Source organism: Triticum urartu, chromosome 1 (genome assembly GCF_003073215.2).
Source record: "Triticum urartu cultivar G1812 chromosome 1, Tu2.1, whole genome shotgun sequence".
Taxonomy (NCBI): Eukaryota; Viridiplantae; Streptophyta; class Magnoliopsida; order Poales; family Poaceae; genus Triticum; species Triticum urartu.
This window is the reverse complement of record NC_053022.1, coordinates 575476469-575488802: the sequence shown is the minus strand read 5'-3', so window position 1 is coordinate 575488802 and position 12334 is coordinate 575476469. Positions and strand designations below refer to the sequence as shown.

The 12334-nt window shown below is 44.8% G+C and overlaps 1 protein-coding gene across 1 annotated transcript; it reads left to right on the top strand.

Moving 5' to 3' along the window:
• Positions 1 to 5290: 5290 nt before the first annotated feature.
• On the top strand, positions 5291 to 9931 carry LOC125540433 (anthranilate O-methyltransferase 3-like). The gene is made up of 5 exons (XM_048704051.1): positions 5291 to 5365; positions 5568 to 5981; positions 8089 to 8288; positions 9007 to 9041; positions 9394 to 9931. The coding sequence occupies exons 1-5, from the start codon at positions 5291 to 5293 to the stop codon at positions 9783 to 9785; spliced, it is 1116 nt and encodes a 371-aa protein (XP_048560008.1). The 3' UTR covers positions 9786 to 9931.
• The last annotated feature ends 2403 nt before the right edge of the window (positions 9932 to 12334 follow it).

The following is a 12334-nucleotide window of genomic DNA, read 5'->3' as shown; positions in this document are numbered from 1 at the left end:
TTGCAAGCAATTTTTTCTGTGGGTTGTCGACACAAAATAATTGATTTTTATTGATCTCTCGTACTAAATGTCAACATTGAAATAGAACATATTTTTAGTCATCAAATATATTTAAAAAATGGATCTTATTTGAAAGTACTGGTCATGAGAAACATGAATATGAAAACATAACTTAATTTGAAATTATGGTTTAAAAGATATAGAACTTTAAAAATCGAAAGCCAAAATAAAAAGCAGGCACTAGGGAAATGCGTGCCTCTGCACTTGCGTGCCACAAATACTCGTCCATCTAGGCCCCCGTAGTAAGCACCGAATATAGGTACTTACTTCGTGAAGATGACAAATTAATAGGACTTAAGAACCCAATACGTAGTTGGATGATTATGAGGGTAGTGGTATCCTCAGTCTATTAAGGTTTAAGACACATAAATATGACACTGATGCTCACACTTTTTTATATATATTCTAGGCTTTCTAGCGATGTGCGTTTAATGAGAGAATTCATTCCGGTCGACTATGAAGACGTCTGATCGGCATTTCTTTTTGGTTTTCCAATCTAAGATCAGTTTACGTCGTCCGTCGCCGTTGTCGCCCCCGCGCGGGTCTACTTCGACCCCGGCGCGACCAGCCGGCCTCTCCTCCGACCCAAAGGCCACGTGCGTCGAGGCGGCCCATCAAGGCCCACCGCGGCCCGCGTGTCGACCCGGCCGTCGCCCTGCGCCGGCCGTCACCGCCCTGCTCCAACCTGGCCTCATGCGTCGCCCCAACCCGGCAGCATCACACAATGTGCCGGCCCATCACAACCGCCCCTGCGTGCACCGGCCGACCCGTCGATCTACGTTGGCCTCATCCCTGGCGGCATCAGGCTCGTCGGCTGCATCGAGCTCAAGCGCGGCAGCTTCGTTGGTCGCTCGAGCCTCGCTGCCCGGGCGCCGCAACTTCTTTGGTAGCCCGGGTGCCGGTGCTGACGCTACTTGTCCGCACGTCGTCCCACGCCGTCCGTCGTCGCCGGCTTCATCTTGTTCTCCGCCGCTCTTCTTCAGCCGCCGCCGCTACCCCGGTAGCCGTCGTCACCAGTCCAGCCCCTTCGTCTTCGTCCAGCGCCAGCCCGTCCGGCAGCGTCGCCGTCATCTACCCCGACCACTTCGTCTACTCCCACCATCGATGGCGACATCGGCCTCGCGCCGATTGGTGCCACAACCGTCGCCGAGTCTTCTTCTCTGCTGGCCCTCCGACTCCTTGACATGGCCTACAGCTCTTGTAGGTCTCTCATTTACGCATGCATGGTGCTGGCAACAACGATGTGTGCCTTCGTCCACGATGTGTCCCCAGGCAAGCCCGGTAGGGTGCTTCGTAAACTTCTTCTTTGTCTGTCTTCGCATGCCCGTTGCTGGCATCACCGATGCGTGCCTTCGTCTACGACGTGTCCCCGTGTTTGGCAAACCTAGCGCGAAGCCTCGTCAACACCGTCCTCTACCCGGCGCACACTACTTTGACACCACTACGCCCATGACAAACTCGGCGCTTCCTTGCACCCACAGCTCCACGGCGACATCCTCGACACCGGCTCCCCGACTCGACATCGACCACGAAGTTCTTCGCACTGCTACCTCGACCACGACTACACCACCCTACGCTCTTGGCTAAATCGATAAACGACACAAAGGGCTACCGCCTTGCCTGAGCAAACTCGTCAGTTTCCACTGCAGCCACAACTTCCGCGATGCATCGACCGTTACGATTGTTACGTGGGGTTGTCCGTCAGCTTGCTTTCAGATTCTTCTCCAGTCTCACCGTCTGCTTCGCTATCGTTGTGACTACGGAGAGGGATGTCAAGTATATGATTATTACGAAGTATAGTATATACTAGGATTTGATCCTGCCTTGTTTTATACTTTAAATTGGTCATTGTACTCCTACATATATACCCACGAGGCTCAAGCAATAGAAAATCAACAACAATTTCACCAATTTCTTCTCTCTGCCTTCAAAGAACGTGCACTACGCATGCACGGGACGCAGCAAGGCCAGCAAAGCAGCAGGCGTGAAGAGCATTCTGGCATGAAGAAACAATTCGTCTGAGTGACTTGATTTGACGGAGGGAGCCGTACGTTTATGTGCTGAGGTACTCGCCGTGACGTCCATGGAGTGGTCAGCCAAGAATTTGTATGCAGCAGATTGCTTTCAGAAAAACAGAAGTCCAAAAATTTTGTCCCCGTCTTCATCGTCCATTGCTTGTATGATCCTAGATATACCTATATATATGTGCCCCCTCTATAAAAGGGGCCGACTCCTCCCGTCTGCGTGAGTACTTAAATCATGTTCAGGCGCATGCCACACATACGTTTTAGGGCAAGTGTGGGGGGCAGTCATCTGCCAAGTCCTTCCGCCCGCTCGTTTTGACTCGCGATTCGCATAGTACTTCAATCCCACACAAGGGCAAACTAAAAAAGAAAATCTCTCAAAAATTTAGCTTCAATGATTAACTTTACGGTTTTTGCATCTAAAACTGCCAAGTTTTCACCAGTTTTATAGATATAACTGCAAGCAATTTTTTTTGTCGGTCGTCAACACAAAATAATTGATTTTTATTGATCGCTCGTACTAAGTCTCGACGTTGAAACTGAACATATTTTTCTAAGGTCATCAAATATATTGAAAAATGGATCTTATTTAAAAGCACTGGTCAAGAGAAACATGAATATGAAAACATAACTTAATTTAGAATTATCGTTTAAAAGATATAGAACTTTAAAATCGGAAGCCAAATAAAAAATTAAAGCAGGCACCAGGGACATGCGTACCTCTGCACTTGTGAGCCACAAATCCTCGTCCACCTAGCCCCCTATCAAGCACACAATCGTACCAAGGTAAGTACTTTGTGAAGATAAGGATGGACAAGCTAAGCACCCAATCGTACCAAGGTAGGTACTTCGTGAAGATAAGGATGGACATGCAACCTAAGGATCCTATTCAGCTTAATTGGGTGATTAAACTAATAGAACTTGAGAACCAAATATGTAGTTGGATGGTTATGGGGCCGGGCAGTTGTATCCTCGGCCTATCAGGGTTCAGGACATGGACTTGACACTGGTGCTCACATTTTTCTGGATATATTTGAAGCTTTTTGGCGATGTGCGTTTAGTGGAAGAAGATGTTCCCATCGACTATGAAGACGTCTATAACGATTTTGTCAATCCCAAAATGATGTGCCGGCTCGATCAAAATAATGGTAGGGGGAGAAGAAAGAGAGGAGAGTCACGAAAATAGGGTAAACGCAAACCAGAGCTACAAACGGAAGCCGAAGCAACATCTTCTTCCTTTTTCCATACAGAGAAAGTGTCTGGGAGGTGATCATAGGAATAGGATTTGTGTGTGTATGTTCATCTGGGTGAGTGTGTGTATGTATGAGTGTCTATGTATGTACTGTGTTAAAGAAAAGAACTAATAGAACTTGTAAGGGTTTGGTGCATGCTCAAGGACTTTATGGCTTAGTCAGTAGGAAGACCAACTTAGAGCCTCTACAACCACAATTGCTTGATTCGGTTACTCATACGTCCGCGGATGTGCCCGGTCAGTGTCATGGCACGTCTATTTTGGATCCTCATTTTTCTTGCGAAACAACCACACTTCTCATATTATCCTCATATTGTCCGGTCACGTGCATATGATTGGTGAAGAGGAAGACAATGAAGAGAAAGAAAGAATAAAGAAAGAGAAAAAGAAGTCCGTGGTTCGCCAAATCCTACGTAGCACCTTGCCTGGGCATGCCCGGAGATCCCTACATATCCTCCATGTATATGGCTTGGATATGGGGATTTGTGGACTGCTCGAACATGTCTGGACAAAATGAAGATTACAGTTGGATGGTTTTTAAACTTCTTTCTTCTTTCTGAACAGTGACTGGGCTGTCCAATGGGACGTTGTAGGGCTCCGGTTGCACACGTGAAGTACCCATGGGTATATCTACTTGCACACTCTGAAAAATACACGATTTAATCCATGATTTGTGTGTGTTAACATGATTGCTAACAAGTGGGTCTAGTGTGTAAGTGCACCGGTGGCAAAAAACCAGTCACATCAATAGCCAACTAGAACTATCAATATCTCACAATCCTTTGCTCGAATTGAGCTGAATTTTCCCTAAAATATTAGTGAGTGCTTGTATGATTTATTGGGAGTTATTTTTGCATTTAAAAAAATATTAATTTGAGAAAAATATTGAACGAGCCAACTAACGTTGCAAATATCTCACAAACTATTGGTCCAAATGAGCTGTGTTTTTTTCAGAATAGTATTGGATACAGGTGTGATTTACTGAAATTGTTTCGCGTTTCTTTTGAAAATTTTAAATTTTGAGTAAAGAAATATACGAGCCAATATAAACTACCAATATCTCATTATAATGTGATCCAAATCAGCTGAAACTTTCTAGATTCATCACTAGTTACATCTAACTAGTACCACACCACAAACTTTTGAATGACAAAACATAAGATTGCTAGACAAATCTGAAAAGATTCATAAATAGCCACAATATTCATAAAATAAGATCAGTAGCACCAAAACATGGATGATATTGTTGCCATTGGGCTTTAGCATCCAAGTAGTCGCCATATGGCCATTACAGACATCATCAAGTCTCACACACCAAAATATTACCGCCATGGGGTTTTATTATCCAAATACATCCCAAGTTGCAGTATAGGCATCACGTACTAATATACCGTATTCATTCTTGTCGAGGCTGGACTTGAAGTGAAGTAGGAATACACTCTGTTGCTTTCTTATCCTCGCCGCCATTTTTCTGACACCAGTGTACTTACAAACTGGACCCAATTATCAGAAATCATGTCGATACATCCAAATGGTGGATTAGACCTAGCTGTGAATTACCCCAATATATGGTGTTTGGTGCAACAAACCTATAAAATAGGTGTTATGTGCAACACTAGCACCAAAAGTAGGTGGTTTGTGCAATTTCCTCGCGTGAAGAGTATTTTGCTATGAAGAATCAATCCGATTGAGTGCACGTGACCTGATTTGAGGGAGGGAGCCGTACGTTTATGTGCTGAGGTACTCGCCGTGACATCCATGCAGTGGTCAGCCAAGAATTTGTATGCAGCAGATTGCTTTCAGAAAAGCAAAAGTCCAAAACTTTTGTCCTCGTCTTCATCTATTGCTAGTGATCCTAGCTAGATATACCTATAAAAGGGGACGACTCCTCCCGTCTGCGTGAGTACTTAAATCATCCTCACAAGAAGTCACAACTCGCAAGTGATAGCTAGCCATGGAGGTAGAGCAATGGCTTCACATGGCCAACGGCGACGGAGAGAACAGCTACGCCACCAACTCCAGACTCCAAGTAACTACCGTCCCATGCATGCATGCTTGTTCTCCTTCAGCTGCTTTGTTCTAGGTTGAACTACCTGTACTGAATATTTCCGTTAAGAAATTAATGGAATTTGTTGTGAGCCTGGTTGGGGAAAAAAGTGCATGCATTTATTGCCTTTTGCGTCCAGAGGGTGCTCGATCGATTAATTAATTTGTTACTCCCGCCCGAGCAGGAGAAGGCCATGCTTGAGACCAGGCCGGTGCTCCAGGGCGCCGTGGTGGAGCTGTACAGGTCACTGCCGGACAAGAGCACCATGGTCGTCGCCGACCTAGGCTGCTCGTCAGGGCCGAACACGCTGCTGCTTGTGTGGGAGGTCATCGGTACAATCTCCGACCACAACCGGGAAGAAGAGCAGGAGCAGCGCCCTCCTGCCGCAGCCATGGAGTTGCAGTTCTTCCTCAACGACCTGCCGGGGAACGACTTCAACCTCGTCTTCAGGTCGCTGGATCGGCTGCAGGAGCTCACCGCCGATAGGAGGCCGCAATACTACGTGGCCGGGATGCCGGGTTCTTTCTACACCAGGCTGTTCCCATGCCGGAGTGTCCACCTCTTCCATTCCTCCTACTCCCTCATGTGGACGTCCAAGGTGCGTGCGTACAAACCAGTTCGAGGCATTGTTTGAGCTCAAGTGAAACCCGTGTTAAAACTGCTTGAGAATCTCTTCAACAAACTCACATGATTTACTCACTCATTTCTTAGCAAGAGAAAAAAATTAATATACTTTTCCAAACAATCCTGCCTTGCCACAAGGTGCAAGAAGACAACTGCGACTAGAGAAACGAGAGGAATGTAAACTCTAGAATGTAATTACATGTTATCCCTTATTTTTTCTCTCTATACTTGCTACTCCCTCCGTTCCAAAATATAGTGTGTTCTCGGTTTCCACGCTTCAACTTTGACCATAAATTTAACCAACGAGACCGATTGCGGAAGGAGCAAAAATTATATCAATGAATTCGTATTCAACAGAAGTTTTCAATTATATAATTTTTGCTCCCGCCACAGTCGGTCTTATTGGTTAAATTTATGATCAAAGTTGAACCTCGGAAAACGCGGGCGCGCTATATTTTTTTTTTAGAAAAGGAGGGAGTACCAGAATTAGTTTCGAGAAATATGCTGACCATGACGTTATAGATGGCTATCCATTGTCCTTACAAAAAGAGGGTATCCCATGTTTTGCTACTTGCTATGTAAGATGATCTTAAGAGAATAATGAAGTGCATGCGATGTACAAACTGAAGTGTGGGTGGATTAAATGCCAAGAGCTAGCCAAAATCCAACTCATCCAGCTACAATTCCCTGGTGAAATTTAATTCAAACGATAATCCAAACTTTGAGAGAAGATAAATACTAAGGAATATTGGTTGTTGAACTTGAAAGAAAGAAGCCACTTTTAGGGGTTGTTTGGATACAGAGTTTTTGCCAAACCTGTTTCCGCTAATCACGTTTATGGGTGTAACCACCTAAAACCATGTTTGTTTGACGTAACAAATCCTTGGATAAGTAAATCCTGGTTTTCTTAAAACTGAAAAAGTGAGTTATGGAAAAACGACTATTAGCCGTTTTTCTAAAAACCCGTTTAGTGCATCGTGACCAGATGGAGGTTGACTTCCATGAAACCTCAATGCACAGGAGCTATACCGTGGCTTGCGAAGTGAACATCATCGAGGCAAGCAACACTTGTCTTACGCCATGGCAGGGCATGTCGACGACGATGACACGACGCCATCGTCGGCGATGCTTTGTGGAGTGTCCGTTCTATGCCATGACCGACAACAACAGGTGAAGCGCTTGAGGGCGGCGGGCCGGCGGCGACGCAAGGCCGTTCCCGATGCTGGCTTCAGCGGGTCGAGCTCGTCAGTCGCCATGTCGTTCTGGCCTGTTCGACATCAACGCCGTACATGATACACGCTGATTGGTATATACGATCAGGCAGCCGGCGACGACGCAGTTCAACAGTAGCCGGTAGTCAGGCATAAGCCCATCGGTAGTCAGGTATAAGCCCATGGGACTCTATCCCGCTTTTCCACGTTAGTAATGGAAAGAAAATCCGTCGAACAAGTTGCATGCGAGTTTGAGGAGGAAGAGAAGGATCGGCGTCGAGATTAACCCAAACAAAGAATTGTGTAAACTCATCTTAACAGAATAACTAATCAAAACTCGTTTTCCTAAAAATTCTCGTAAAACCTGTTTTGGATAACCCAGGTTTAATTCTCCTAATCCAAACAACCACTTAGGGATCAAGTGCATTAGCCAATGACTAATTATCCTGGTGCAAAAGTTGTCACTGGTCGCTACCATTCATTACGGTTCATATCAGTTCAGTAACCGTGGTTTTGTTACATCGGGGGAGAAAAAGGTATTTCAAATCCTACAAAAATCAATTTTACGTATACATATGGACATATATATAGCACGTGTGTATAAAGTTTAACATATTACTGTATGTCTTTTCTGCTGTAGCTTGCACACAAGAAAACAAATGTGTCGATCAAAGATTGACTTACTATTTGTCCAAATTTGTATTTCTTCATGTCGCTTATTAACATATTTTTGAATAACATTGTGAATAGATGCAATATATATTCATGGGGTTTTGGAAATTTTAAAGAAAAATAAATTTGTACATACCAGTATATTGATTTTGTCCAACTAATCACATAACTATATCAATTCCTTTATGGCTTCCAAAGGTACGGGATGAGCTTTCAAGAGGTGCTTACCTGAATGAAGAGAGCATCTACATTGGCAAGAGTACTCCTCCAGCTGTGATAAAACTATACCAAGAAGAGTACCAAAAGGACCTGTCTTTGTTCCTGACGCTGCGATTCAATGAACTTGTACGTGGTGGGCATATGGTTCTAACATTTCTAGGCAGAAAGAGCAAAGACATGTTGTTACATGGTGAAGCAAGCAGCATGTGCTGAAGGTATGCTCTATAATGTGCTGACTGAATGCTAATTCGTATATATATCTCCTAGTGCTATCTTATGAATGAAGGACTTGGAAGCAGCTAATAGGCTGTCACCCGCCCAAATCTTCCCCAATGATCATTTTCCATCAGCGTTGCTAATGAGACATGAGTTGTTCGACCAAGTGAGAGACCAGAACGGCCGCATCCCTTTTCAACTCAACGTAAAGACAAATTGAACCGGGAAAAGAGAAAAGAAGGATTGTCTCGACGAATATTCTTTAAATTTTTATGATTCCATCATAGGTAGCTTGAAATCATAAGCTCGACTTTCAGAAATTAGAGCTTTCAACAAATTCTAAACTTCCAAAATAGTGCGGCAAATTTCCAAGATTTCTTATGAGCCTCTACGAGACACAACTTTCATAAATTACAAGAAACTACTCTAGAAATTTCTCATAAACTTTCAGAATAGTAAAATATCAAATGGTTTTCAAAGATTTTGGGTCGAACTATCCAAATATTAAAACATCATTATCTAATAAAATTTCAAAAATTTCATGTGAACTTCTAGAGTTTACAATAACTGGAAGAAAATAAAATTATATATGCCACCTTCTACAGTCTCTGGCCCAATGATAACAATAGGCATGGTAGCTATAACGATGGTATGGTAGCTGAAGGCCACATGCGGGTTAAGAGCACGAATTGGTGACGTCTGTGAAACTTGGACACGTGGTGGAGGCAGAGGACGTGATACTCTAATGCCTAGCTAGCAGTGGCAGCGGCCAATCTCAATAACATTATATTTAGGCATGACAGCTAATGGATAAAGGCGGCAGAGGGTCCTTCCATGGAGCGCTGGAACCTATACGGTTGGAAACAATGTAAAGGGTGGTGCCCAAATGAATTGTTGGAGCCACGCATAGCACACATCGCTGAGGAGAAATAGAAGTGTGTCCAAGTCTGCATGGTCTAAAGTTATTGTGACTACGGGTATCCATCTACGAGATATCTTGTGAGGAAAACTATTTATATTTAGCATCTTAAAACATGCATATGAATTCATACAAACTTTGAAAAAAAGTACTATTTTTCTGCAACGTGTGGCAGGGCCTTGTGGAGAAGGAGAAGCTGGTCTCTTTCAATCTTCCATTTTATGCGCCATCTATGGACGAAGTGAAGGCTGTGGTTGAGGAGAACAATCTCTTCAATGTGGAACACATGAGTGTGTTTGAATCAAGCTGGGATCCACAAGAAGACGACACAAACGATGATGTCGTGTTGGGCTGCAGCAGTAGTGGGTTGAATGTTGCCAGGTGCATAAGGGCGGTGGCGGAACCGCTGATTAAGAAACACTTCGGAGAGGCCATTCTTGATGATCTGTTTATGGTTTATGCCAGCATGATTTCAAAGCACATCAAGAAAGCGAAGGCCAAGTATCCTATAATTATCATCTATTTGAAGGCCAAGCACTAAGAAATACTTCTCAAGTGTCAATTTGAATAAATGCGGGGAGTTCAGTATTTCCGGTCCATCACATATTATATGTAAAAGATGTTTTGTTAATATTTTGTACGTATGGAAAAGGATGTTTCCTTGTCAATTCCATGAATTTTATGGCAAGCAAGTACGCTAGAAACCCTGCCATTTAATATGTAAAAAAAATGTTTGGATGATATTGTATAAGAATAAGAATGTATGGCTTAGTTGGCTACATGGAAAAGACATTTGTCTAATTTTATGCATATTCTGTTTGTGCAAAGGCCAAGATTTGAGGATCCTCATTTGGCAACCCCTACCGAAGAGATTGTTTTTCTTTTTTCAAAATGGTTGCTGAGTTAATTAGAGAAAACCAAGCGAAAACCAGATTGCCTAGTTAATTATGAAGAACCGGACTAAAACTATCACAAACGCTGAGCTGCACACATAAGAAATCCCATGCACAAAGCTCGAAAGAGGGCCCCAACGAGACAGCACGTGTGCGCCATCGTGATCCCTCCTCCACTAGAGGCATCATCGCCACCCCTAAACTCTGAGCAAACAACTCCGACTTCGCCGTCAGCATTGTTGACACAATCCACATCATCGCGGACGCGTGAAGCTCCATGAAGATCTGGGCAAAACACAGCCACATGCTGCAAAATAGCGCAACTCCGACTCCGACGGAGAACTCTGAAGAACAAATCTAGGCACGGTTGGTGCCGCAGAAGATCATCGAACGGGCCACCTACAGCCCGTATACCAGAGGGCTCTGCTCCAGCAGCTTCGACTCCACAACAACCAAAAAACGGAGGCAATACCACAGACACACCGAAGAAGAAACGACTACTACAACCATTGCCGCCTCACCGACATCGCTCCCACCTTCATCCTTGTCACAAAAGTATGAACCTCACCTCGCGGAGCTAACCGGCGGTCAACCTCCAACGAGATGGTCCACCACACCACCCCTGCTGCCACCACGGAACAGGCCACATTGCAGCCAACGTAGCCACCCGCACCATGCGGAAGCCATGGCCGGCCCTCCGGCCACGCAAGCCAGCAGCTTCGCCAATGCCTGACCCAAGTGGGACCACTACCAATAATCCTATACTCACGGGCAAACAACGGGACTTTATAGAGGCCTTAGTGCAAATTAACTTCTCCGCCCCCTGAGTTTCAGGGAGGGTGGGACCCTTCCTCCCTTTAATCCAAATCAAATGATGACACGTGACAGTCCCTGAAACCTGTAATAGCAAAGTCCGATTTTTACCGTCCACTAACACAACGCTCTGTGGCGGCCTTGAGCGCCAATGACTTGACGCACGCGAAGCACTGGTGGTAGAGCTCGACCTGGGCTTGAAGCATCTCGTGATCTCCTTGGTGGTCATGGCGAGCTCGTCTTGTTCGTTGAGCGCCGCCATGGTATTCTGTTCTAGCCAGCTAGCTAGACTAATTTATACTATAGATCGAAAAAGTCTGATCAGCAGACGCTATCTAATCATTGTCTTCCCGGCGTATCAGCGGTTCCGACGCTCCACCTTATCGCCCTCACTTGTTCGCAGCCACACAAGTTTGTTTGTGGCTGTCCGAGCGTTGCAACCAAACATAGGGTGACACCCTCACATGTAGCTAGTCCGTCAGTCCATCCGGTAGAACGATAATTTTGATCCGAACACGGCCAAATTGTTCGTTTGATGTTTCTTTTGAATAAATTATGTAGTCTTGACGGAACACATATCTGTTCCCATGTTAGAAGATGTGCTAGCACTACTGGAATTTTCGTATACGCCAGGTGCGAGGCTCTTCGCCGAGAGCCAAATCACGGACACTCGGCAAAGTAACATACGCCGAGAGGGCCTCTCGGCAACTGGAACAACTTGGCAGACACAGGATATTGCCAAGAGTAGACCTCGGGAAAAGGAGAACACTCGCCAAAGGCACAATTTGCCGAGAGCCAAGCAGCCGCCGCACAACAAAGTTTTGCCACGTGGCACATCCGGCGGCGACTGACGGCACAGTGACTTCTTTGCCGAGAATGGCTCTCGGTAAAGATTAGGCTCTCGGCAAACTTTAGTCCCACCTCGCCAAGGGATAAGCAACATGACCTATTTAAATAGTCAGATAGTCCAGATGCAGTAAGCTTTGGTCTTCATTACACCCCTATTAAGGAGATGAACCATCACTATGAATCTTCACTTGTTCCGGGCAGAGAGGATTCATAGTGATATGCCATCTTCCAATGATGGATGCCGACGCTTTTTGTTAAATCAATTACTATTATTCTTTAGTCTTTCATCCATCTTGGGCCCCCGCATTTTTCATGCATAGGCCTTCTGCAGACGAGGGAGGGGCAGGCCGTGCCACCGGGCCCCCACTTGGTGAGCTTTCCTCTCCCCAATGAATGGATGAATGCTATATGAGTGCTTGGATGCTATCATGGATTAATTTTTTGTAGTTGTTTTTATTTAGTAATTCCTATATAGTAGTTTATGTAGATGTTTTTATGTACTATTTTTCATAGTACTTTGCATGTATGCTAGATG

Bases quoted from the DNA above. Each gene is read 5' to 3' on its own strand.
- LOC125540433 (XM_048704051.1), top strand. From the start codon at position 5,291: ATGGAGGTAGAGCAATGGCTTCACATGGCCAACGGCGACGGAGAGAAC. The intron at 5,366-5,567 runs GTAACTACCGTC...CCGCCCGAGCAG, and splicing joins CCACCAACTCCAGACTCCAA to GAGAAGGCCATGCTTGAGAC. The intron at 8,289-9,006 runs GTTGTTACATGG...ATGCGGGTTAAG, and splicing joins GGCAGAAAGAGCAAAGACAT to AGCACGAATTGGTGACGTCT.